Source organism: Medicago sativa, chromosome 4 (assembly GCF_051527215.1).
Source record: "Medicago sativa cultivar Bolivia chromosome 4, Bolivia_mono, whole genome shotgun sequence".
NCBI classification, from domain to species: Eukaryota; Viridiplantae; Streptophyta; class Magnoliopsida; order Fabales; family Fabaceae; genus Medicago; species Medicago sativa.
The window spans coordinates 87,257,434-87,284,098 of record NC_140752.1 but is presented as its reverse complement, the minus strand read 5'-3'; the positions used below and the strand labels follow the sequence as shown (position 1 = coordinate 87,284,098).

At 34.2% G+C, this 26,665-nt stretch overlaps 4 protein-coding genes and 1 non-coding gene across 12 annotated transcripts; 2 read left to right on the top strand and 3 right to left on the bottom strand.

Moving 5' to 3' along the window:
* Nucleotides 1-3,511: 3,511 nt before the first annotated feature.
* LOC146933245 (chalcone synthase 1) lies at nucleotides 3,512-5,035 on the bottom strand. The gene is made up of 2 exons (XM_085704992.1): nucleotides 4,780-5,035; nucleotides 3,512-4,660 (listed from the first exon to the last, which is right to left on the bottom strand). Exons 1-2 carry the CDS (start codon nucleotides 4,955-4,957, stop codon nucleotides 3,669-3,671), a joined length of 1,170 nt encoding a protein of 389 aa, XP_085561118.1. The 5' UTR covers nucleotides 4,958-5,035; the 3' UTR covers nucleotides 3,512-3,668.
* A 4,419-nt stretch (nucleotides 5,036-9,454) lies between these two features.
* On the bottom strand, nucleotides 9,455-11,282 carry LOC146933244 (uncharacterized). The gene has a single exon (XM_085704991.1). It carries the CDS (start codon nucleotides 11,033-11,035, stop codon nucleotides 9,704-9,706), a length of 1,332 nt encoding a protein of 443 aa, XP_085561117.1. The 5' UTR covers nucleotides 11,036-11,282; the 3' UTR covers nucleotides 9,455-9,703.
* Nucleotides 11,283-11,410: 128 nt separating this feature from the next.
* TRNAS-AGA (transfer RNA serine (anticodon AGA)) lies at nucleotides 11,411-11,492 on the top strand. Its single transcript has one exon. It is a non-coding gene; the product is annotated as a tRNA-Ser (tRNA).
* A 328-nt stretch (nucleotides 11,493-11,820) lies between these two features.
* LOC146933242 (putative magnesium transporter NIPA1) lies at nucleotides 11,821-16,887 on the bottom strand. 4 transcript variants are annotated; one of them, XM_085704984.1, is made up of 9 exons: nucleotides 16,759-16,887; nucleotides 16,402-16,625; nucleotides 16,228-16,284; nucleotides 15,046-15,136; nucleotides 14,746-14,906; nucleotides 14,094-14,221; nucleotides 13,876-14,013; nucleotides 12,783-12,875; nucleotides 11,821-12,191 (listed from the first exon to the last, which is right to left on the bottom strand). In XM_085704984.1, the coding sequence occupies exons 2-9, from the start codon at nucleotides 16,526-16,528 to the stop codon at nucleotides 12,015-12,017; spliced, it is 972 nt and encodes a 323-aa protein (XP_085561110.1). In that variant the 5' UTR covers nucleotides 16,529-16,625; nucleotides 16,759-16,887; the 3' UTR covers nucleotides 11,821-12,014. The 4 variants fall into 4 exon arrangements, with proteins under 4 accessions (XP_085561110.1, XP_085561112.1, XP_085561113.1 ...); XM_085704986.1 differs by lacking the exon at nucleotides 12,783-12,875; XM_085704987.1 differs by lacking the exon at nucleotides 16,759-16,887 and having other exon boundaries at nucleotides 16,212-16,284; nucleotides 16,382-16,505.
* A 1,539-nt stretch (nucleotides 16,888-18,426) lies between these two features.
* On the top strand, nucleotides 18,427-26,665 carry LOC146933241 (RNA recognition motif (RRM)-containing protein). 5 transcript variants are annotated; one of them, XR_015007410.1, is made up of 11 exons: nucleotides 18,427-18,500; nucleotides 18,868-19,398; nucleotides 20,034-20,456; nucleotides 20,640-21,156; nucleotides 22,402-24,035; nucleotides 24,125-24,179; nucleotides 24,268-24,824; nucleotides 25,157-25,232; nucleotides 25,434-25,580; nucleotides 26,308-26,342; nucleotides 26,420-26,665. XR_015007410.1 is itself a non-coding variant. In XM_085704983.1 (7 exons), exons 2-6 carry the CDS (start codon nucleotides 18,873-18,875, stop codon nucleotides 24,163-24,165), a joined length of 3,141 nt encoding a protein of 1,046 aa, XP_085561109.1. In that variant the 5' UTR covers nucleotides 18,427-18,500; nucleotides 18,868-18,872; the 3' UTR covers nucleotides 24,166-24,179; nucleotides 24,268-24,888. The 5 variants fall into 5 exon arrangements, 1 of the variants encoding a protein (XP_085561109.1); XR_015007409.1 differs by having other exon boundaries at nucleotides 25,450-25,580; nucleotides 26,308-26,665; XR_015007407.1 differs by having other exon boundaries at nucleotides 26,308-26,665.

The following is a 26,665-nucleotide window of genomic DNA, read 5'->3' as shown; positions in this document are numbered from 1 at the left end:
AAAGACACAGCACTATGCTTCTCTTACTTATCCAACGGACTATTTTTTAGTATTTTTTTATTTTTAGTTTAGTTTACTTCCTTAAATTAATCACAGTTTCAATTTCAACAATATATAACTCGACTATTCCGGTATATTCCTCGTTTTGCTATACTGTATCATAAAGAGTTGGATTCATTCTTAGTTAAAAAATAAAAATAAAAGTTGGAAAGTAATATGCATTTTCAATTCAATGAAATGAAAATCAAATTTACATGCTAACCCTCTATATATTTTATACTTATACTTATCATACACAATTCAAGGTTTGAGGGAGCTTTCAATGGTCCAAAGCTTTTGATATAAACAAAAGTAATTTTGAAGTCAATAGATGAATAATTTAATAAAAAAATAAATGAAATTATGAGAGTGAAATTGGGTGTTAAATTAATAGCAAAGTGATAAAATTGTCAATGTACAATTTTGTAAATGAACAGAATTTATAGGTAAAAATATTTTCAATAATGAGAAAATGGTAAAATAAATTAACACATGCTGCAATATATACTTAGTCAATAATAAAAAGAATAGTAACGTTCATTATATGTCATGTAATAAACCCTTAAAAATCTTCTTATATATAAAAGTTAACCCGGGTGAATATTTTAGCCCTAATTTTAACTTAAACCTATTGCATAGATTTACTGTTTTAACTCTAATGCTTATTTTCTGGTTTAACCTTATCTGTTTTCTACTCTTTCTCTTCTTATTATTATTATTATCTTCTTATCTCTTATTTATTAAAGTTAACCCGGACGCTAACTGTTGCCCTAATTTTAACCTAAATTTTATGCTTACTTTTATTGTATTACCCCTGTTTAATTAAACCTATTTAATTTAGTTAATTTAATCAAATTCTTATTTTCAAACGGAGAGATCTCTTATCTCTTATCTCTTATTTATTAAAGTTAAACTGGACGCTAACTGTTGCCCTAATTTTAACCTAAATTCTACGCTTACTTTTACTGTATTACCCATGTTTAATTAAACCTATTTAATTTAATTAATTTAATCAATTTAATCAAAATCTTATTTTCAAACGGAGAGATCTCTTATCTCTTATTTATTAAAGTTAACCCGGACGCTAAATGTTTCATCCGATAATCGTTGCTCCTATTTTCAACTCATCGTTGCTACTTTGTTTTTACTAAACGGAGTCCATCCTATAACAGTTTCCTCCTATTTTGTTTCCCTGCTCCTACTTTGTTTGCAAGATAAACAATAACAAATATATATACTACTAAATCTTGAGGTGTGGCGGTACTTGAAATTTTTAGAAATTGCAACTTTAGAATATAATTGTTCTTGAATGTATGATTTAGGGTGTCTCTATCACCCCTAATTTCCCAAATGTTGTTGGCTTCTACTTGGAAATAGGAATAAAACTTAATAGACTGATCAATTCAATATGCTATATTTATTATTATAAAATAATATAAGTGGATGGTAAGAAAAAAGAGAACATGAATGGACCTTTAATTAAAAAAATAAAATTTAGTATAAGTGAACCAAGTGGATATGAAAGCACGGGTGGCGAACGGTTAATATGCACATGAGTCCTATAGGGGTCCTATATATTTCATGGGTGGCGGCTGCCCCTTTTCATTAGTACCTAGCTTCGTCCCTGTACTTAACATATGATGTTACGTTACGGTATCAAGGACGATGTCATGGAAAATTATGTTATGGTACAATACCAACGTCTATGATTCTTAATATTATGAAATACTATATGACAATCATGACATTCATCTAAACTATTTTGTTACTTATTACCGTCAAATATTACCTTCCATATGACCCGTGCGTTAGCACGGGTCTATGGTCTAGTGTCATATAAAAAGAATGAAAATTGTTGTTGACACATTGCATAAGGTTGTGGCACACATGTAAAATACGTTTTTGCCCCCTCGGTAGTTAACTGCCGAATTATGAAACCGGCTGTAGTTAACTACCGAGGAAAACTTCGGCAGTTAACTACCGAGGAAAATTGAAAACTTCGGCAGTTAACTGTTGAGGAATCCTCAAACCCTTTTTTTTTTTTACAAAAACCATTAATTTTTTTTATTCTAAATTTTCCTTAATTAAATTTAATTCTTTAATCCTTTTAAGAAATTAAACACAATTTTTTTTATGATTTCATTCATGTGATTTTGTTGCCATAAATGAAGAAATATGATAGATGAATAATATTCAGTAGTTAATGGACCTAAAATGATAATTCAATAAAAAAAATGCAACAACAAAAAACGTTACAAATGATAGAATAATTATATTTGTAATTATTAGTAATTAATTATAATATTTAAGATATTTTTTTGTTGTTCACAAATTATAATATTTCAGATATTATTCATCTCTCTTTCAAATAATTATATTTGTAATTATTCTATCAATAATACCTTTTTTTTGTACAAATAAAACCACTTTTCTATTCTTCAAAAAAAACATTTTTTTAATTAATAAACGTGATTGAATACGTAGTAATTCTATGATCTCATATTTTTTTATTTATGGCAACAAAATCATATGAATGAAATCAACAACTTTATAAAAAGAATCGTGTATTTAATGGCAACAAAATTCAAATTTCTTCATTTATGGCAACAAAATCACATGAATGAAATCATGAAAAGAATTATGTTTAATTCCTTAAAAGGATTAAAGAATTAAATTTAATTAAGGAAAATTTAAGTTTAAAGAATAAAAAGAATTAATGGTTTTTGTAAAAAAAAAAAAAAGGGTTTGAGGATTCCTCGGCAGTTAACTGCCGAAGTTTTCAATTTTCCTCGGTAGTTAACTGCCGAAGTTTTCCTCGGTAGTTAACTGCAGCCGGTTTCATAATTCGGCAGTTAACTGCCGAGGGGGCAAAAACGTATTTTACATGTGTGCCACAGCCTTATGCAATGTGTCAACAGCAATTTTCAAAAAGAATAGTAACATTAGAAGTCATGAAGTGATGAGAACTCCACGATGACGGACCCAATAGTCAAACCTTCAAAATTAACCAAATCTTAAAACTCCAAGTTGGCGGACAACATCAAAATAATGTGGCATAAGATGCTCTTATAAAATGGACAATACTTAAATGTATTATTCTTAGATTATATGTTTTCTTTGACAAAAAAAAAGTTATTTTTCGTGTTCTTCTGAACTTAAAGTATACTCTGATATACTTGTCAATTTGAAGAAAAATATTTTAGAAAAAACACTTATATTTTGTCCTATAAAACTCAAAAATAGTCTTGAAATGATTTAAACTTCCCTGCATTTGCACAGTACAAGTTTATCATTTCACTGCGCCTCTAAACAATTCATGCAACTTTAGTGGTAAAAAAGACCAGTCAGTCTCAACCACTGCATGAGATTCTTTGCATTTTCATACGATGGTGTTCTCCTCCAAAACATTATAAACATTGATTTTGTATTGATCTTCCTTTAGCTTTTTTTATATGCTCTTTTGCAATTGTAATAATCATCAATAACCTTGTAAAATTATTTCCATTAAATATAACACATTATTGTTCATTGGTATACAAATAATTCTTTATATTAAAAAGTAGGGGAAAATACATTTATTTCATAAAAATCATTTAAGAATAAATAGAAATAAAAGGATTATTGCAGCCTCAAACAGCAACACTACGAAGCACAACAGTCTCAACAGTAAGTCCAGGGCCAAAACCAAACAACACACCCCATTCAAGCCCTTCACCAGTTGTGGCTAGTCCATTGTCTTTGGACTTCTTTCTCATTTCATCTAAAATGAACAACACACATGCACTTGACATGTTCCCATAATTACTCAACACATTTCGAGTGGCTTCCAATTTTTCAGGCTTCAAACCTAACTTGTCCTCAACTTGGTCAAGAATCGCTGGTCCACCAGGGTGAGCAATCCAAAAGATTGAGTTATAATCAGATATACCCAAAGGTTTAAAGGCTTCAACCAAGGCCTTTTCGATATTCTTTGAGATAAGTCCAGGCACATCCTTGAGAAGATGGAACGTTAGTCCAACCTCGCGAAGGTGACCATCAATAGCTCCTTCACTATCAGGAAGGATTGTTTGTGCAGTCCACACTAACTCAAACAAAGGTCTCTCAACCTCAGGTAATGGATCTGAACCAACGATCACAGCAGCAGCGCCATCTCCAAACAAGGCTTGTCCCACAAGACTATCAAGATGGGTGTCACTAGGCCCACGAAATGTGACTGCAGTGATCTCTGAACAAACCACAAGAACACGAGCACCCTTATTGTTCTCGGCCAAATCTTTAGCCAAACGAAGAACCGTACCACCAGCAAAACACCCTTGTTGGTACATCATATAACGTTTCACTGACGGACGAAGTCCTAGCAATTTTGTGAGCTGATAATCAGCACCAGGCATATCCACACCACTAGTGGTACAAAAGATGAGATGAGTGATCTTGGACTTTGTTTGACCCCATTCCTTGATCGCTTTTGTTGCTGCTTCTTTTCCTAACCTTGGTACCTCTGCTACCACCATGTCTTGCCTTGCATCCAATGATGGTGCCATGTAAGCACACATATTGGGATTTTCTTTCAGAATTTCCTCTGTTAAATACATGTACCGCTTCTTAATCATAGACTTTTCACCTGAAATATATTTCAATGAATAATTTCATTAGTATACTCAATATACATTTCTTTAACAAACATTGTCTTTGGTATTAGAAATCAAAATGAAGATAATGAGAGAAATGTAAATATCTTACACATGCGCTTGAATTTATGTTTGAGTTCTGTCATGTGTTCACTGTTTGTAACACGAAAGTAGTAATCAGGATAGGCACTCTGATCAACACAATTGGGAGGAGTTGCAGTGCCAATTGCCATGACAGTGGCAGGGCCTTCAGCACGTTGTGCCTTACGGATCTCATCAACACTCACCATCTTCTTCTTCTTCTTCTTCTAGTAAACAAAGCAGCTTAAATGAGAAAGAAATAAAAGGATTAAAAGATGATGTGATGTGATTTGGAGTGTGAAGATTGTATCGATATATATACATGTTTGAAAGTGGGTAGGTGTATGAAATGATACTATGACATTATTATTTGTCTAATAATGTAAAACCTTATACGTAATAATAATAACAATAATTTGTAATAAGAAAATACATTTATTATTGGGTGTGGTGAAGAAGGACACAAGTCACATAACACTAGTTGCTGGCTGCGTGTTCGTAAAAGAGTGGTATGAATGTCAACTTCGGCTCATTCAAGACTGGTCTCCTCGTACCAACCAACCCACATTTGCCCAAATTAAGCGTGTGCTTCTATCAACCACAACATACTGAAAGATAGAAAAAATTAAAAGATGTGTAGTGTAATTGATCCTATAACCTAAATTAACTAAGGTGGGACACTAGTTAAGGATATCAATACAACAATAATAATCCATGGTATAGAGATTCGACGCACTAGTTAAGGATACCAATACAATAATAATGGTCCATGCATATGTTATAGAGATTTGACAAAGTTTTATGGTGGTTGGCTGTCGAGGCCTATCACAACCCTCTTATTTTACGCGGGCTTGGGACCAGCCTTGATAGGATTAATTAAGGAGACCAATATAGCAAAAAAATCTTGAAACTTGTATAATCAAACTCTAAAAAGTTTAAAAAATACTCTTTTCAATATAAAATCTTCTTCTTTAGTTTCCTTAACTAGTGCTCATATTAACTAATTTGATACATTAGTTTAATAGTCTTGTTTTATATAAAAATAAGTTAGAGTTGCTAAAATATCATTTACCACATTAATCGTCACATTAAATTTGCATTGCGACATTGCACGCATATCTTAGAAAAAATAGGAGAGTAACAAGTAGTTCTGAAACAATAGTAAATATAGTCGTATTTTGTGACTTTTGCTTATGTTCAAGATCACCGAATTGTGATTCTTTTTTTCTCATGAATAAGGTTGGATGGAGTATATGTAGTAGTTGGCACTTCTAGGCCCCTTCCCGGCTACTGGACCACTCCAGTTCTTTGGGTATTTGGGCAATAGTAGTATTTTCTCTCTCTTTCTTTTTTCTTCTGCATTAGTACTCAACTACTCATTATTCATAAATTTCCCTTGATAATTAACATTAAGTGGGATGATATTTTGATGTAGATTGAACATGAAAGGGAGAAACAAAGTGGAAGAAAGTTTAATCGCAAGAAGCTTCGCTTGGAAATATTTTTAGTCGTAGTGTTTTTTTTCTTGTTTCTAAATTGTTATGTACAATTACGTTGGTTTGTTAAAAAAAAAGGTTTAAATGTGTCATTGTCCCTGCACTTTCATCAGATTTTGGCATTGGTCCTTGCATTTTTTTTTGTTTGACATTGGTCCCTGCACTTTGTAAAAATATTGGTATTGGTCCCTCTGTTAACTTTCTGTTAAAAAAAAACACAAAACTAACGGAGTGTCACGTGGCCCAATCATTTCACGCCACGTGGCACCAATACCAATATTTTTACAAAGTGCAGGGACCAATACCAATAGTTTTGTGTTTTTTTTTAACAGAAAGTTAACAGAGGGACCAATGCCAATATTTTTACAAAGTGCAGGGACCAATTCCAAACAAAAAAAAGTGCAAGGACCAATGCCAAAATCTGATGAAAGTGCAGGACTAAAGACATATTTAAGCCTAAAAAAAATAGTAATAATCTTCATTTTTACGGACAGGAGTCAGCTTGTTAAAATTCAAGAAACAGGACATACTTTTCTAGTATTAATTTCTTTTCCAATAAAACATTTATCTAGTATTAAAAAATAAATATAACAGGACATATTTATCTAAGTTTTATTAAAAAATAAAGGGAATCAGCTTCCCCAAAAATGCAGGGAAACATGATTACAAGACAATGCAAATACTTTGATTAGGTAAGAACACTAAAATAAAACATGTTTAATCTTAAAAAACTAGCCAGGAGAATATGAAACTCTGGTAAACAGAATAGAAAGTTGTGAATGGGTATTATTTGGTGAATATCCCCTTCAATTTATGTACTTTATGTGTATCAGTGTATGCGTACAATGAAGGGCGAACATAAAAGGACTTTCTCTATTAGGGGCAAGAGATGAGATGAGTATATATATATATATATATATATATATATATATATATAGGACATATACTATGAGAATAGCTACTTTATATGAGAATGATGAGAATGATTATCAACCATTAGATCAAAAATAAATGGTTGTAATTAAAAAAGTCACATATATGTCTCCCCTTGTTCTATCAATTCTTATGAACCCAATTCATCTTCTTCAACCCAGATTTCATTTGTTGACTCTCCGCCATTTATGTTTACGTCGCCTTTGGTTTCAAATGAGAGTAAATTATACCACACGACTTCTTCTTTCTTTTGTTAATTCTCATAAACTCATCAGTCATCACCTTCCCCTTCTTCTTTCTTTGTTTCACCTTCCGCTCATGATAACCCCACAACAATTTCAACAATTGAAATATTGGTCTGCTATATTTCTTCTGTCGTTTGTGTATTTGATTGAAATTGATTTCATGTTTTCCATTGTCTCAATTTCATTAGGTTAAATCCAAATTTATGAATTGGGCATTCTTAATATTTTGCAGATTTCAATTGAATTATTAATTTAATCAAAAAAATTAAATATATGTCGTGAACAGAAGCTAATTTGATGGAAGTAAATTGGGGATTCTCAAGTAAATTAATCAACAACCCTTATTTTTAAGGTTAACAACAGCTGTGACTCACGACTGCAACCTGTGGTGGTTCCGGCGACCCTTTGGGCGCAAAGAAGAAACGTTGGGGCGTCCATACTTCAAGGCCGACAGCAACCACGGTCTCCGCCGTCGCTTGTGTTTTTGACTTGCTTTGTCTCCGCCGGCGGTTGCCGACTTTGGTTGTTCCAAGAAAACATTAAAATAATATCGAATCAAAGAAAGAAATCATCATTAATTAGGAAGCCTGTGTTGAATGTTAGGAGATGGATTAACATTAACATGAGAAAGTGAGTTTGAGAAGATGAACCGTGAGTGTGGATGGAGGATAGAATAAGGAAGTGCAAACATGTTGTTTAAAATGAATCTCTTAATCTCATCTATCCATTTTTGATCTAATGGTTGTGATTCATTCTCACCATTCTCATATAAGATAGCTATTCTCATAATATATGTCCTCTATATATATATATATATATAACAAGCAAAAGTTCTGGTAAAGTTATCAATCGACTTGGTACCTAGCTGCTGCTTCTTTTTTTGGTGAATAATAGGGAGCAAAAATTGGTTGGGCTCCCGTAGAATATAATTCCACACTACAGACTCTAAATTGTCGCATAAGATGGATCGGATGAACTAATTGATGAATGATGAGCAGTTTGTACTCTGCTGCAACCTTCTGTAATCAGATTGATAGCTGCGGCAGAATCTGAATCTACATGAACTCGCCAAAATCCTCTACTTTTTGCAACTTGAAGGCCGTGTAGAATCCCCCACAACTCTGACTGGACCACAGAGCAAGTCCCGATATTTGCTGCAAACGCTACTATGAAATTCCCGTCACTGTTTTTCAGTATACCACCACAGCCTACTGTCCCCAACAGGCCAGCTACCGAACCATCGCTATTTAAAGCCACTGTACCTTCATCAGGACAGCTCCAGCTAATTGTGGATTGAATGGCACTATGAGACCTCCCTTTTATTTCATTCATCACAGCAAGACTCCTAACTAAACCCATCGCTTGTGCTGCCACAATGGTAATTTATTTATCTGCCTTTGGTTATTAAACAAGTGTGACCTTCCTTCCATAAAAACAGCTTTATACATTCCGGTCCTCGCCACTTCCAGATAAGATTCAATAGTTGCTGTTCTGGATGAACTGTAGAGATAAGGGTGGTAGATTTGTAGGCTGAGACGACTTGGTTCCTAGCTCTCTTTACCATAATGTTATAAACCAAAAATACAAAACGAATACAATAAATCATAAAATGAAGATGAAGTAACTTAAGATTACAGACGAGATTCCATGATCCATATGCACAAGCACAGAAACTTCATAATAGTAAAAAATTAAGGAACTAAATGAAGTAGATATAAACTCAGATAGATCCCTCAATATCTTTTTTGTGTTTCCCTTCACATTGCATTCTTTTAAGCACACAGTAACACATTTTTCAAGTCTATGAGACTGAAAACAAAGCCATAATTAACCTATACTAATACTAGTCAAATGATAGCAGGAAACAATTACAAAAAATTGATGCAGCGCTCTAGATTGTAGAATGGTATCTGCTGTTGCATTGGCATTGCAATGAGTTGGATTGCATATTAAAGAACTGATAGAAACTTACTCCTTCAGTTTATGTGCATTAAAGAATTGAGAGCTTAAATAGAATCATTTAAAACATGTATTAGACAAAAAATGTAACCTTTACACTAACAGTTTCATTGTTCAATACAAAGGGAACCAAATGCATCATTATTATAGAAGATTAGTTACACTGATATTATAAATAAACTAGACACAGTATACAACAATACCTAATCGAAGAGATTACAGAAATGAATGCATTGAACAATATGTGCATTTTACGCCACTTTTGGCGACAGAAATGTTCCTGGACACCTCAGCAAGGAAACACAAAAATGGCAGAGATAAATTATCCATCAACAATGAATTGATCTTCTTGATTATCCCCCTCAACCCTAGTGTCTTCATGAACAATGCCATTTACATGATGCAAATTTTGCATCATTTGTGAAAGATAATGGTTGCTAGCACTAGTATGATCCGATAGGCCAGCAGGTTGGGCAGTCCACTGCGAGAATATACCGAGCAATTGGCTGCTAAGATTCTGTTGTTCGTGAAGAATCCGAGTCTGCACTTGTCCCATTTCTGCTCGGTGCTGATTTAGCATATCGTCAATCCTCTTCTTCCATTCCAGCCTCCTGCAATTCATTCTCTCTTCCCGTTCCCTCTCACGAATCAACTCCTCCTCTCTTCTTTTCCTTTCCTTATCTTCATTTTCCTTCTCCATAGCTTCCCACTCAGACACCCTCTGCCTCCTAACCTTTTCCCTCTCCTTCTCCCTTTCCTCCCTCTCCTTTTCCCTCTCCTCAAATCTCTTTTCCCACTCTGCTCGCAAACTCTCCCTCCTCTGCCTCTCGCGCTCCCTTTCCATCTCGCGCTGCTCAAACCGAACCTCCATTTCCCTCAACTGCCCCAACTGGTTAGCAAAAACCCTCCACATCTTCTTTTCCATCCCCTTCACAACCTTCCTCTTCTTCTTCAAATTCGAACCCGTCACTTCCCCTTCCTCATACACATAACCATTCTCGGCATCTTCTCTCATCCCTCCATTCCCATTAAAATTCACCTCCCCATCTTCAGCCTCATACTCAAACCCTAAACCTATCACCTCATTATCAACTCCATCCATAGCAACCGCAAAATCACCATCCCCATCCCCTGAATGACCCATATGCCCAAACTCAGCCATATCCATTCCTCCACCACCACTACCAAGAAACCCATCTCGATCTCCCCGATCGCCGTCCCCAAATCCTAACAACTCATTATTTCCACCGTGCTCAGTACCACCACCACCAACAACAAGTGCAACATCACCAAAAACTTCCTTATACCTAAGAAAATTAGACCAATGAGTTAACCCCTCCATCCAATCAAACTCACTACTCCCATCACACTCTCCACCAGAAAACTCCCCTTTCTTGATCTTCTGCTTCACCAACAAATACTGATGCCTCATATTCTGCACCTTTGTAGAAACATCTTTCCAACTCCATTGCCAAGGATAAACCACCGGATCGCGAACATGATGAACCGAATTCACATAACAAGCAATCGGTTTAAACTTCTTCTCGCGAGTTCTCATCTTCGCGAGAGAACCATCGGTAACCATTTCACCATACTTGTCGATTAGGGTTTTCTCTTCTGCTTCAGTCCATTTCTTCCTTCTTGGAGGAATCATTGGCACCAAAACCCAACGCTATCTTCTTCTTCTTCTTCCTCCAACAATTCTGATTGCATCGAGTACACGAAGATCGTGAAAATCGTTTGAATTTATTTTTTTTTATTCCAGAATTTTTGAAAATTGATTGTTTCTTTTCGAAAATCGCGAAATTCAAGCGAAGAGAAAGATATCAGTGATTTTCCCGGAAAGTGAAATTTTTCCCGAGAAAATGTATAGCATATAGTGTGGAATCAAAGCTGAGATCGAAAAAATTTCAGCAAATTCTTTTTTTATTTATTATTTTTTCGGAATAATAATAATATTTCAATTTTCAACTGATTTGTAATAATATTTATTAAATAATAAAGTAATAAGACAAGATATTGTAACAAAGTGGACATGCCGGAGTGGTTATCGGGCATGACTAGAAATCATGTGGGCTCTGCCCGCGCAGGTTCGAATCCTGCTGTTCACGTTTTTTTATTTCTTTTTTGCTTAGTATTGCTACACTTTACAGTATTTCTTTTTGCTTAGGATTGCTAGGTGTACACTTTAACGTGTTTATTCCATGATGACATTGAAGTGTATGAGTATGAAGACCACAGTAAAAACTATCATAAGATTCCAGTTCAAACTTATCAATTAATGAATATTATATTTTGGCTATTAGCACTTCAAAATTGCACATAAAAAATAACAATGTCGCATAACAAGAAAAGAAAAGTATTACAACCTAGTTTGAAATACTTTTATACGGATTTTTTTTTCTTCATAAATGTTTCCTTTAGTCATTCACATTCACATTTTGCTTTCCGTTTTGTCCTTTTCAACATTATGGGTTTGTTTAAATGGGACAATGCCACTTACTCTTTCCATGTGCTTCTTTTCTGTGAAATACTATGCCGTAGCCTTCATCATTTCTTTCAAACTTGTTTAGTTTGAGAACAAATATGAAAGACAGTTGTTGTCTTGCCTAGTTTAAAAATTCATGCATTTTTCATGTGCTTGGGTTATTATCAGTATTAGCTCGGTCCGGAGTTGAAGAAGCAGGAGATTGTTCAGTTGGTTTATTTCCCATATCTTTTGTCTTGTGAAGGAGAAACGTTCCTGCTAAAATTGTGACAAAGCCACATAACTCAGTAGCAATTTGTGATGCATTTTGTGAGTCCCAATCCTACAGGAAAAAAAATACATAAAAACAAATTAAGAATCACAATCCATTTGCAAATTTTCAATGAATATAGTGAGAATATTAGTTATATAGATGAGATCATTAGTAATCCGGACAAGTCTCACAAGACAATTATCAATATAATAGTTCACTCATTAGATATGTCACACCACCAACACTTCTTGTTTTTTTTTTGAATTGACCAACACTCCATGTTGAAAGTGCATGGTTGACCCTCAAACGGTATTAATGTGTGTAATATTTAATTTTTATCATTTTCTCAAATTATTTTCAGTGTCTCTGTCTATGTGTCACTGCAAGTGATGATGATTTTGGTGTTTGTAAAAGTGCTTCATAAGTCATTGGAAGTGCAAGAAGGCAAAAAAATCTAAGAAAAACCATAAAAAAAATAACTTAAATATAATTGGCATCTCTGAGCAATTGATTTATTATGTATCATAATGATGTTGTTTGGTTCATTTATACGGTTGATCTATTTATTGATCAAACATTTTTGTTGTTGTTGTGGGTTATCATGTGTCCAAATAATATATATATATATATATATAGAGAGAGAGAGAGAGAGAGAGAGACCTTAAACATGATTATGCTGGCAAAGATGGTAAGTGATGTAAACATGACGTAGTAAACTGGTGATACAACCGCTGTGTTAAAGGTGTCCAAGGCCTGAAACATATTTTTAAAGTTAATAAATATTGCTACAATATTTTTTGGTTTAATAACAACTTTGATCCACCTATTTTCACTTACTCACGAAATTGGTCCCCTATTTTAAAATCACACAGTTTTGGTCTCTCTTTCATATTTTTTAACTTAAAAATGGTGATATATCATATTTAAATTGATGTTTTTAAGGAGTTTTCTAATGATTTCATGGTTATTTATCTGTCGGCATCATTAAGTTGTGTGATAAGTCATTTAAAATATGTCATATCACAGTTTTTGAGTCAAAAGGTATGAAAAACAAACCCAAACTTAGCGGTTTTAAAACGGGGGACCAATATCGTGAGTGGAAATATGGGGACCAAAATTGCAATTAGACCTTTTTTTTTTTTGTAAATATCAATACAATGTATTTGCCAAAACTATAACGATAAACTCCATGTACTCACTGTCGTGACTCCAACATTATATTTCCATAAAAAGAAAACTCTAATGTATAAACGAAATTTAACTGATCATTAGAAATTGATGACATAAACAAGATGACATGTCATATTAAGAGTACATAAACATTATAATCAAAGTAGATAAATTTATTTATTTATTTACACACACACATCAGTGTATTGTTTAAGTAATATTGTGCCACTAAATAGTGTTTTGAAAGTTTGTATTATATAGATCATCCATATAAAATTCTTTGCAAATCTTAAATAATTTGATGTATTAGCGGGACTCATCTTGAATAATGTCTTCTGGATATTTATTGGATGTTGTTGATTTTGATAGGTCTTAATTACTTATCAAATAATTTTATATTCGTGTAAAATTTTACATTGATGATCTGTATAATATAAAATTTTAAACCACAAGTAAATTTTGTAATTTCCATTCTTTAAATTGTTTTTCAACGGTGTAACATTGCTCAAATGTCACGCCGATTATGTATGTGTCTGTTTTCAATTTGAGTATACTCGTTTACATCATAAACATCATAACTTACCTTGTTCAGGTAGTTGATCTGCAAGATGCAACATCCTATCACAAACAAGGTAAAAAACCAAGTTTGGAAGTAAGTGAATTGATTCGTCTCTTCAATTGTAAGTTTTATAGCTATTCCCACTGCTTTCACACCCATAACCTATGTAACAATGATCGCCATTGAGTTTACATAATACATATTTATGAACAACGCATGAGTATTTAGAATATAATCAATACCGTAAGTGAGCCGGTGAGAGAACATATTCCAACGTATACGACAAGATGTCTCTCGCCGTATCTTGGAACACAGTAGAAAATGAGGACAAAAACTAGAACCACAACTACACAAGTATAGACAATAAAACCTGTTCAATAAGTAGAGAAATGATTGTTAGTTTAGTTATCAATAAACGAGTCAAATACATTAAGGTCACAATTTATACTACTCGTATATCATTCTTCTTTGAGTTTTGACAAAATTGTTGGATGTTTTATATTATTTCAAAAAATTAAAAATTGAGTCACACATTACTCAGTGGTTGGCAAAAACCTTAGGAGTTTTTTTTTAATTTAAACTCCAACTACTTTTTATACTGTGTCAAATTTATGTATTTTTTTTTTGTTCTATTGAATCGTCTGATATTTTTTCTTAGATGAAGAAATCATCGAGGACAGCGTGTCTTCACACATCTCGGTTCTATCTATATTTATGGTACTTTTATAAGATCATGGTTGGTGTCATGCGTTTGTGGTATGTGACTGATGATTGTGCGTGACTCGACACTCAAGATGTTCGTAATGATCATTAATTATAGAGTCGGTTGACGATATTTTTCGATGAATCAATGAGATAAAATGTTGAAACTAAATAATCAACGATTAAAAATACCTGGCTCTGTGGCAAGATGCCACACTTCCCTCACAGAATGAATAATTCTTTCATGTGGAGCATGCAAAACAATAGTTGTAGATCCCACCATACAAAGAGCACATCCAAGCATGCCAAAGATGTGCAATTTCTCTTCCAATATGAAATGAGCTAGTACTGCACTGCATCGTGGTATGTGTTTACAACTACTTTAATGCAGAAATTCAATTTAAATATATGGTAGAAGATGTTTATCCATACTTGTGTTGAATAAAACAAAACGTCCTAAAATATATGTTTTGAGACTTTCATGTTTCTTACCTAACAATGATGCTTAAAGCTCCTAAAGGAGTCACGAGTATTGCAGGTGCAAATGCATAAGCTGCAAAATTGGCAATTTCTCCAACAATCACTGTAAAAATTGAAGCATTTATGTGTATAGTTAGTTGATGAGATGAAACGTTATTAAATTTAGATGCAAACACCGTCAATTTTATTGAGAAACTCTTTAGAATATTATATCATTGTATTAATATAAATTATGCATATATTGAAACTTGGCTCTTGTTTGACTAAAATATTCCAATATATATATATATATATATATATATATATATATATATATATATATATATATATATATATTATGAGATAAAATAAATTTCAATATTAAACTTCTTAAGTTTCATCAAACAAGAAAAACAAAATTATATCCTCCTACTTTATGAGATGGTTTTGGTCATAAGTCACGGTGCAACTTAACATATGGAAGCAAAATTAATCTCCATTATAGTTAAGAAATTATAACCATCACCGCATGAGAGAATAAACAATTTAGAGATTAAACCATAGAGACTAAGCAATTTAAAATGTAAAACATCTAAAAGGAATTCAAATACACGTGCTTTTATTAATGCAGATAGATATTACATCTTGAACGAGATATCAATGATCTTCTTGAAGCTGAAGAGCACGAGGTTACGATGAAATAACTCCATCAATAAGATCTATTTGACAATGCCGTATATTAAATATTGACAAGGCCGCTAAGTAATTGATATGATATATCTCTTCTAATAATTCAAGTGTTAGTGCAGTAAACTAATTTATAGAGACGTTTGAATTCACAATCAACGTGTCATTAGCATAATATTTTAACTCTTTTTACAAACATAAAACAATATTTCATCAATAGTTGAATAAAGAATTTTGCAGAGCACGAAGCGGAAGGATTCAGATTCTCTCTCACGGAGGAAAACACGAAATCATGCAGTCGAGGGATCACACACATTAAATGAAAAATAAAATAACTCTAATGTTTAAAGTTATTTTGAATCAAATATATGTTTAACCTAAACATACATATGCATGAAGAAAAAAAAAACATAACATGCACCTGCTATATCTAACATCCAACAAAATATGTCACAAATAATAATGTGTGTGTAACTCAATGAAGAGGGTAACCAAAAAAAGAAATACAAAACCTGCAAAATCACATACTTGATACCATTCCAATCCACCACCAAGGTTCATACAAATATGCATGCCCTCCCGAGGCTGGTCAAATCAAAAAAATAATATTGATTAAAACAAAACAATTGAGAATTCAACAATTCATAACAAATCAAGATTTAAGGGATCAAAGATTAAGCACATTAATTCAAGAAGGTGAACCTGCGCTTCTTCCTGTGGTGCTGGATTTTTTTAGACCCATTTTTTTAACAATAAAGCTAGTGCCAATGAAAATGCTTGAAGAAACCGCAAGAACAAGTCCAGTTACATTGTCTGTGGATATCCCCATGTAATGTCACGGGAATATCACACGAATCAAAATTATAGATAGAAAATGTTTTTGTTGAATGAATCAATTGCAAATCCAAGAAGTAGAATCAAATTATCTGACATAAACAATCCAAACAAAGAAAAAGTAACGCAAATGATCTTGTTAGTAAAAAAGGAAAAATATAAAATGTGCAATTATGAAATAAAATGCACATTATATAAAAAAAATGTGTAATTAAGGATTTGTACCTTCCTTCTTCGCACCTTATGAAATGAGTTATTTGGTAGTTAAAAAACCATCATTGAGCATATCAAAAAAGGGGAAAAATAAAATATTTGATTGAAAGTGAATGTTATGATTTAATTCGTTGAAGACATAAGAGATGGAAGAGGCAAGGGTGAAGACGGTGAGATGAGATGTTACACATGTGAATCTGAAACAATAACATCAACACTTAGCAAAATATGATTATCCACATGTTTAAATGTCTTTACATAACAACCATGAACAACGTTGAGTTGTCTTGTGTTGCGTCGTTCAACTATTAGTTGTTCTTTATAATCAATAATAGACAATAACAATCTCTCTCTTAGAAAGTCCAGCAAATCACCACTTTTCGTGTCCGATAGTAATTTTTCAAGCATTTATATCTTAATAATACGTTTTATTTTATATTTTGATTTACTTTTATTATTGTATAATTTTATTAAATAGATCACACTTTTAATGTATCTTAACTTTTTATATTTTAAAAAAATACATGAAATATTTTGGTTTTTTTTTCAAATATACTTTTAGTTTTTACTTTTATTTAAGACTTAAATATATAATAGATTAGAAAACATTGCATAGACGAAAATGAATATTTATTACACACAATATTATTTTTTTTGTAACAATTTTGTAATTAAATTTTAATAGGTTTTGGGTTTTTCGTCTTTTCATTCTTTCTGATTGTCGTTATATAGGTTTGGATTTTGTTTTTCTCCGTGTCCAAATTGATTGGCACGATTCATATGGTTATGTGATCGTGGATCAATTCAATTTTCTCTGTTTAGTGCCACCGGTTCGTATTTCTCAACGTGACACTGTCACGTCATCCACCATCAGAGACATTTGATATTAGAGACCAAAAGTGTTGATGAAAAACTTTTGAAGGATTAAAAGTTAATCGAAAATTTTAGGGAATCAAAACTAAAAGTTGAGAGACATGCAAAGACCAAAACCACGTTTAACCTCATAATAAACAAAACAGTTAATCGGAAGTAATATCCAAGTGTTTTTTGCTTTCTTGATCAAATAATTTAAGGGGAAATAGTCACTTTGGTCCCTGAATGAGTGACGAGTAGTCACAATAGTCCCTCAATATATCGAAATTGCAAAATAGTCCCTGATTATGCACTTTGTTAGTCAAAATAGTCCTTAATATTAAAATATTTCGTTAATATTGTCATATTAGTCCTTCAATAGACTTACTTATTTTCATATTAGTCCTTATATGTACTTACTTATTGTCATTTTACTCCCTATATCAAAAGAGTTATTGTGAGTATTAAGGGATTATTTAAGCTTTAGGGACTATTTTGACTAACAAAGTAGACAATCAGGGACTATTTTGGAATTTTGATACATTAAAGGACTATTATGACTACTTGTTACACATTCAGGGATCAAAGTGACTATTACCCCAATAATTTAATGATTAAAGTTCACACATTTTAAACGTGACGAAATGGAGTGTTTGAAGTTCGAACCTGACTTCAGCATGTAACATGCAATATCCTTGCTAATTGAAGCTCGAATATTTTTTCCCTTGTGCAAGTGGTATTTTATTAATCAAAAAAAAGCAAAGCAAAAACGACGTACGCATATGCTTTCGTATACTATAGATTACACTGACACTTTTGCTTTGCGTCGTGCATCAGGATTATTCATTGATTGATTTCGTCCCAAACCTCCATCACCAAACTTGGCCGCCACACATCGACAGGTATGAACGACTTCTCCGCTATTTCTCTCTCTTTTCCCATTCTACCCCTCTTCCCTTTCGCTACTCTCTAATTCCCTCAAACCATAAACTGTCATATCACGTTTTCTTCCCCAATAAAACTAATTCCTCGATTAAATTTTCATATATCTTCCTCCGTCCCTTTTTCTCTGCTCAATTTTCTTTTCTCTTTCGAATTTCTCCAAATTTAACATCAATTTTTCAATTTATTTTCACCTTTTTTCCCTAGGGTTTTTTCTTCCATAATTCTAGGGTTTATTCTTCCAATTTCAATACTATGTTCAGTTGAAGATTTATTTACTTTACCAATTAAAAATTCAATTGAAGATTCGTCAATTTTCGTTGTTAGGGTTAATGGCTGATCGGAGTTTGGCCGTTGTGAAACCGGTATGGATGAAACAAGCCGAAGAAGCAAAGATCAAGAGCGAGGCTGAGAAAGACGCCGCTGCAAAAGCCGCTTTTGAAGCAACTTTTAAGGGTTTGGTGAAAAGTCATGAGAAGAGAGCATCAAATTCTGATAGTGATTCCGATGATTATGAGGATCTGGCTCATAAGCCAATTGGGCCGGTGGATCCTTCCAAGTGTACTGCTGCTGGTACTGGAATTGCCGGAGGAACGGCCTGTGCTGCTTCTTCGTTCGCGGTGGTGACTAAGGATGCTAATGAGAGGAAGGTTTCGGTTGGGGGTGCGCAGATTACTGTGAAAGTGACGCCGGGTTTGGGTGTTGGAGGGTCTGATCAAGAAGGGATTGTGAAGGATATGGGGGATGGGACTTATACGGTTACTTATGTGGTGCCTAAGAGAGGGAATTATATGGTTAATGTTGAATGTAATGGCAGACCAATCAATGGTAGTCCATTCCCTGTGTTTTTCAGTGCAGGTATTCATCTTTAGTTGCAAACAAACTCCTCTGCTTAAATGTTTATTGTATGTGAATGTAAATATGTATACCTGCAATGTGATTCTTTTGACTTGTTCTTTATATGTTGTCAATAGAGTGCTATGGCGGCATACTATTGGAAATATGTAGCGTAATAGTTTGCTGTAGAGGCCGTTATTGTGGCCTTAACTACGGCTAACTGTTTCATGAACAAACTGTGTTATGTACTATTTAATATGTATAAAAAAATTCAGAGTAGCGGTCGCTTTGAGGGTGGATGCTACGTGGCGCTATCTGAGACTAATAACTACCAGTTCTTATTAGTTTCTCCTTTATATGTATAAGTTGGTTTGTTTTGTTTATTCTTATGAGTAGGAAGGAAACACTATGGCCTAAATCTAAATAGAGTAACAAATACCAAAGTTAAAAAGAAAGTTTCCTTGATTTTGGATAACGGGATTTGTTGCTAAAGTCACTCATTTTCATTCTTGATTTAGGTTATGCTGGATCTTAAAATCTTGAATTAAAAAATAAATAAAGATGACTTTATTGCTACACAGTACACGCATATCCGTTTTTTTGGCTCAATAATCTCTATGGTAGTCAAATCTCAATTCCTTGATTTGTTGTTGTAGGTAATAGTAATGGAGGGCTGCTGGGTTTAGCTCCTACATCTTCATATCCAAATATGGTTAATCAAACTATGCCCAACATGCCGAATTACTCTGGCTCCGTCTCAGGGGCTTTCCCAGGATTGTTGGGAATGATTCCAGGAATTGTTGCTGGAGCTTCTGGAGGTGCTATTTTGCCAGGAATTGGGGCCACACTCGGGGAAGTTTGTCGTGACTACCTGAGTGGGCGCTGTGCAAAAGTTGATTGTAATTTGAATCACCCACCTCATAATCTGCTAATGACTGCCTTAGCTGCGACAACTTCAATGGGAACACTTAGCCAGGCTCCGATGGCACCATCTGCTGCTGCAATGGCTGCTGCTCAGGCAATAGTTGCTGCCCAAGCCCTTCAAGCTCATGCAGCTCAGTCAGCAAAAGATTCTGCTGGTATGTTGTGTGCTATATTAATTTTTGTTTTATGTTGATGGTACATTCTTCATTTCCCAGCTAGGAGTACTTTATTCCTTGATATTGCACTGTGTTTGGTTGTGACTTTGTTGACATTCTTTTTTTATTGTTTTTTTACTCTTTCTAGTTGTTACTTACCACTGATTTTGCTACCATTATCAGGTTCACCTGATAAAGCCAATAAGGAGGATGTGTTGAAGAAAACTCTTCAAGTTAGCAATCTTAGTCCACTTCTCACTGTGGAACAGCTAAAACAACTCTTTGGTTTCTGTGGTACTGTTGTTGAATGTACAATAACTGATTCAAAGCATTTTGCTTATATAGAATACTCAAAACCTGAAGAGGCAGCTGCTGCTATGGCATTAAACAACATTGATGTTGGGGGGCGTCCTTTGAATGTTGAAATGGCAAAATCACTTCCACCAAAACCAACTATGAATTCTTCACTTACTTCATCTTCTCTTCCTTTGATGATGCAGCAAGCTGTTGCCATGCAACAGATGCAATTCCAGCAAGCACTGATTATGCAACAAAATATGACTGCCCAGCAGGCTGCTAACCGAGCTGCAACCATGAAATCTGCCACAGATTTAGCTGCAGCTCGAGCTTTAGAAATAAGTAAGAAATTGAATCCTGATGGACTTGAAATTGAAGAAAAAGAGACGAAACAGAAATCCAGGTGTGATATTTTGTTGGTTGTTTTAATGATAATTTATACTCCCTCCGTTTCAAAATGAATATCGTTTAAGGTTTTTTACACACATATTAAGAAATACAATGATTAGAAGAAACAGAATAGTCATTTTACCAAACTATCCCTATAAAATATTGGTGTCTTTTTTAGTATCATAAATGCAAAGTAAAAGTACTATTTTGGGAGTAGTGTATATAGGGGTACAATTGAAAAGATGTAATTAATATTGCATTGGAAATTGAAAGCGATATTCATTTCGAATCATTTTTTTTCCTAGAGTGACACTCATTTTGAAACGGAGGGAGTACTATTTTTTTTGCTCATTGTTTAATTTCTTTTAACTCTTTTTAATTCTGTAACTGTTTGATATTCTTTTAGTAGCATGCCCTGCATATGAATTTTAGGAATCATGTACTCATTATGCAGTGCTTGAAAAACTAAGATGTAACAAATTAAGCAAAAAAAAGCCTTAAATGCCCGTGTTTAAGCCTGTCAAGTTACACATGCATCAAACTGCAAACCCTAATTGTTTTGCTTTTTAAGACTGCCGCGAATAACACGTCCCTTCTATACATTGCTCCTTGCATTTCTCTCTCTCTCTCTGGTGGTGTCTGTTATTCCTTAAGAGAAATACTTTATTTTATAAGCACATGATGAGGTTAAGTAGATCAGTATACTACATTTAAATATATTAATACAATGATGGTGCCAAAGCATGAGGCAAAGCTGAACGGTATACTACATTCAAATATCCAGATACTATAGAATAATAAATTTGTAGCTACATATTAATAATACGCACCATCACCAATATACCGGGGAAAATTCCACGTTGCTTGATATGTTTTTCTTATGTGTGAACAAAAAGGCGTACAATTTGGATAAATAATTCTGTTAAAGTACATAATGCTCATGCCTTAGTAACTAGCACAATTATTTTAGGTTTCATACTCAAGAGCGGTGTGGTTAATAATTCTGTTAAAGTACATAATTCTGTTAAAGTACAATTTGTGTATGTAGAAGATGAAGGCAGCAAAGGTAAGAAGGAAGTGACATATTGTTGGTTGGCCTGGCAATCGGCAATTCTATATCAATCATGTTTTATTTTAAATAAACTATGGTGACAAAATCTTGTTTAACATAACTTTTTTAATTGTGTATCTTCGATTATCACATTGCCTTTTGTTTTCAAAGGTCTCTCTAAAGCTAAAATTCAATTCCCTTTTGTAGATCACCTTCCCCTCCTCCTGAACGATCACGATCAAAGTCAAAATCTCCTATCAATTACAGAAGGAGAAAGTCTCGTTCCTACTCACCTCCCCGCTATTCTAAGGCTCGTCGGTCCAGGTCTCCATTGAGGTTCCATCATCATTCGAGGTATGAAAGGGAATGGAGGTCCTATAGAGACAGCAGGGAACATAGTGATAGGTACAGGCGACGAGATTCAGACAGATTTCTTGATAACCATTCATCTGGTTCGAGAAGAAACAGAAGTAGGAGTGTGAGTCCTCATGCAAGGAGATCCCCTGTTTCTCCAAAACGTCATGGAGGAAGTTCATCTTATAGAGGAAGGAAACAGTCTCGTGCTGATTCTGGTTCTCCAAGCAATCGCAGAGGAAGTAGGTCTTCTCCGAAGGTTGATGAAAAGAAAGCAAGAAACAGAAGGCGCTCGAGGTCAAGATCTTCAGATGATAAGCTTAAGTTCGTTGACAAAAATGAAGAAACCGTGAATGAGAAGGCCAAACAAAGAGATCGAAGGCGGTCCAGGTCAGTATCTGTGGATGAGAAGCCTCACAGGAGCCGATCTTCTCCAAGAAAAGTGGATGAAAGCAGACCCAGGCACAAGAAGCGGTCCAGGTCAAAATCTGTGGACGATAAGCATCACTTGTCTGATAAATTTGAAGAAAACAGAAGTAGAAGGTCAATATCTTCAGATGATAAGCTTAACTCCTCTGACAAAAACGAAGAAATCTTACACGAAATACCCAAACATAGAGAGCGAAGGAGGTCCAGGTCCGTATCTGTAGGCGAGAAGCCTCAGAGGAGGCGATCATCCCCACGGAAAGTGGATGAAAGCAGATCCAGGCATAAGAAGCGGTCCAGGTCAAAATCTGTGGACGATAAGCGTCACTTGTCTGGAAAATCGGATGAGAACAGAAGTAGAAGATCAAGGCATGGTGATAAAAGGCACTCCAGATCAAGATCTATTGAAATTAGAGACAGGGCTGATGTCAGAGAGGATGGACGCAAACATGAAAAGTCAAAACATCATGATACAAAATGTAACAGGTCAGAGTCTGATGAAGGGAAGCATCATTCTAAAGGTAAGTCTGGTGAAAATAGAGATAAGAAATCAAAGCATCGTGATAGAAGGCGTTCTAGGTCAATATCATCAGAAAGTAAGCATGACAAACGAGGCACTTCATCACGTAGAGACGAGAGCGATTTTGAACACACAAGATTCAGGTCAAAGTCTCCTAATGCCAAGCATCACTGCGGTGATGATTATGAAAATAAAGATGAAAGATCAGAGCATCAAGAGAAAACCTTATCTAAATCAAAATCAGAAAATCACCAGCAATATGATGATGGGAGTGTGCCGTCCCCAATAAATTTCAAAGAGTATGAATCAAAAGAAAAAACAAAATTTGATTCTGGATCTGCAGGAGATAAGCACCATATAAGTGATGGAGAAAATGGTACAAGTGAAGGAAATTCAAAACATCTTGAAAATGCCACACAGGAACCAATTTTAAATGTGAAGGACTTAACAATCATGAATGCTAATGGGATACTGATTTCTGAGAATGAGAACACAAAGTTCAATGGGTGGACTGAAAATGCAGGAGCTGATGATAACTCAGGTATGGCAAGTCCTACTGCTGAACATTGACATTAATCATGTAAAAGGTTAGATGTTGCCAAATCTCAGCTTATTTATTCTTTGATGCAGGGTGGAAATGCGTTGAAGAAGTCAGAAGTGGGAAATGTTAAGCAAGCTCGCCCTGGTAATAGCCAATAATGTTAATTATAGAACAAATTTGATTATTTACGTGTTTATTATTAAAGCTAAGTTGCTTTTTGTGTGCTTTACAGGAATGGTGGATCTCAATGATTTCAAAGTTTCTACCTGGCTTTTGACAACAATATAGCTATAAGTATAGATTTCTGTTATTTCACCTCAAACGAGGAGTACTTAAAAAAAGAGGATAATCAAAATTCCTTGCTTTTAAAGGCTGATCAGGGAAGATGCATTACTGGAGGCTGATATGATTTATCGTCACTAGAGCATAATCTTATCAGAAAAAGCACTGCACAGAATATGGTTTTGTTTATGGTTGAAGATTTTTGCACCTGTTAATGATTATGGGATAATAGCATATTATAATTAAGGATGCAACATAGACTGTTCCTCTTAGGCAAAGTGCTATTATCAGAGGATGCTTAGAGAGTATTTGATTGGGTCCCAAGAATATTCTCTGTTGGCTTATGAACATCTTCGATTGTTTATTTCTTTTTGCAGGTTGGGTTGGAAAAAATCAGATGTAGAATTCCACAGCTGTTGGTGTGATTTAAGGTTTCAAGAAATGACCCGCTTTTGTTATGATCAACCATGCAGCACTATATCATGCTTCTTTTACTGGTTGATTGATGTATGTTGGAATGTTATTTTAACTATACTGTTCTTTTTTTAATTAAAGATGCCACAATTTACTATCTTGGGTCTTTATGTTTATTTTTAAAATCTGGTAGAATCTGAATATTCTTGGTTTCTAGTCCTTCAGAAATTATCATTATATTAACGCAGAGATCCTTTTATACATCTAAAACTTTTTGGGCCAAGGGTAGAAATAATGTTTAAACTGAATCTACTAGTGATGATCATGGTTGTGAGCCACATTCTTTTGTGGCCCACCTCAGGTTCCATTTCATTTACTCATGTTTTGTGGTACGGTGGGCATGTTTATACCCAAAACAAATGCAGGTTATATTCACATTGAAATCTATTGGAGCTTTGAGATACAGTTTTGCTGGGTTGATTTTCTCTTGTATAAATGAAGGTATGCAGTCAGATTCTGATGCTCTATGGTTCAGAGCATGTCTTATTTTTTTCCCCCCGATAAGTGTTGGGAGCAATGAGAGCTGCTTAACTTTGTATTATGTTTCAGTGCGTGCATTAATTACTGCATTTTTTTTCTTCTTTTTTTCTTCTTTTTTCTTTTTTTTTTCCTTCCCCTTTTCCTTTTCTTCTTTTTTCCAAGCAATTGTCATGGTTAGGTAAAGCTTCGATATAAGGTCAACTGAACCTGGATGTTGCTGCAATGAGTTACGTCATGTAGTGTTTGAGCAATTGGCTGACTTACAGCTTATTCTTTAAGTAAATGCTGAAATGCAAATGATTTCAACAGGTAACTCTCCGTGAAACTATTGGGTTATCAAGCTATATGTGTAGGTTCTTCAGTAACACTTGTATGCATAGTTGCTGCCTTTATATAATCTCATCAGCCTTGTAGCTCTTTTATTTAGTTTTTTCGTTTTCATGTTCACAATGATGTTTCCATATTTCACTTATTTGCAATTCTATGCAACTCTAGTGAGCAACTCACTTTAGAGTGTAAAGTTAGCAATATCAACTGTTAATTAACAAATTAAAGGGATATATTGTGGGTACATCAAAACAATCACGAGTTGATTTTCTCACTTTATACTTTACTCACTTTAGAGGATCCTTGCCCTAAAATATAAGGTTGTTGCTAATGGTTTTAGCTCTTTTGAGCAATTTGCTTTGGTGGACAAAGTAAAGTAAGTGATCTCATTTTTCAACCATAAATCAACTGTTGATAATATTTTGTATATGTATTGCACTATTGCAAATCCTGATTGTGTTAAAATATCAACAGTTGATTTTTTTCTCATTAATGGTCGTACTATTTTACTTTGTCCTCTAAAGTGAGAGCTCATTTTAGAGGAGCCGGGCGAAGTACGACAATGAGAGATGCTGGATAACTCTAGGATTTTTCCTTTCTCGAGGACATAGACATTATGTTTGTGTTTGTGAATCACATCTTAAGGTTTCCCCCCCTTTTTTTCACTCTTCCCACTCTCTTCTTTCCCGGTTTCTCTTTTTCTGGTTAGGTTATGCATTGGATATGATGATCAAATAAGCAGCTGTGAGTTCTCTTCACCAGATGATTCTGTGAAGTCTGTTCTTGGAAGTTCTTTGTGTTATATTTTTCTTATTTTTTAGGGTCGAACGTCCTAATATAATCTGGTCTCTCTGCCAACTGGTCTGGTCGCTGACCGCAGCCGAATAACTTGGACCATATACTTTGATATTTGGTTTTGCCATGAAGTGTTTGTTCTGCATACATTACAATAAAAGAAAAGTAATTACGAGGTTAATTTGTTCTTAGTTCTGCTTAGTATAAGAAAAGAAAAGCGAACAATGTGGTTAAAGGGCTTAGAAATTGACAGTATTTTCTCTTAAATTGTC

What these genes read in the sequence shown, in the direction of transcription:
- LOC146933244 (XM_085704991.1), bottom strand. Translation starts at nt 11,035, where the DNA reads ATGATTCCTCCAAGAAGGAAGAAATGGACTGAAGCAGAAGAGAAAACC.
- LOC146933241 (XM_085704983.1), top strand. Translation starts at nt 18,873, where the DNA reads ATGGCTGATCGGAGTTTGGCCGTTGTGAAACCGGTATGGATGAAACAA. An exon ending in CCCTGTGTTTTTCAGTGCAG is followed by an intron (nt 19,399 to 20,033) that starts GTATTCATCTTT and finishes TTGTTGTTGTAG; the next exon opens with GTAATAGTAATGGAGGGCTG. An exon ending in AGGAGCTGATGATAACTCAG is followed by an intron (nt 24,036 to 24,124) that starts GTATGGCAAGTC and finishes TCTTTGATGCAG; the next exon opens with GGTGGAAATGCGTTGAAGAA.
- LOC146933245 (XM_085704992.1), bottom strand. Translation starts at nt 4,957, where the DNA reads ATGGTGAGTGTTGATGAGATCCGTAAGGCACAACGTGCTGAAGGCCCT. An exon ending in ACATAAATTCAAGCGCATGT is followed by an intron (nt 4,661 to 4,779) that starts GTAAGATATTTA and finishes AATATATTTCAG; the next exon opens with GTGAAAAGTCTATGATTAAG.
- LOC146933242 (XM_085704984.1), bottom strand. Translation starts at nt 16,528, where the DNA reads ATGGGGATATCCACAGACAATGTAACTGGACTTGTTCTTGCGGTTTCT. An exon ending in CACCACAGGAAGAAGCGCAG is followed by an intron (nt 16,285 to 16,401) that starts GTTCACCTTCTT and finishes TGATTTGACCAG; the next exon opens with CCTCGGGAGGGCATGCATAT. An exon ending in CTCTCACCGGCTCACTTACG is followed by an intron (nt 14,014 to 14,093) that starts GTATTGATTATA and finishes ATTGTTACATAG; the next exon opens with GTTATGGGTGTGAAAGCAGT.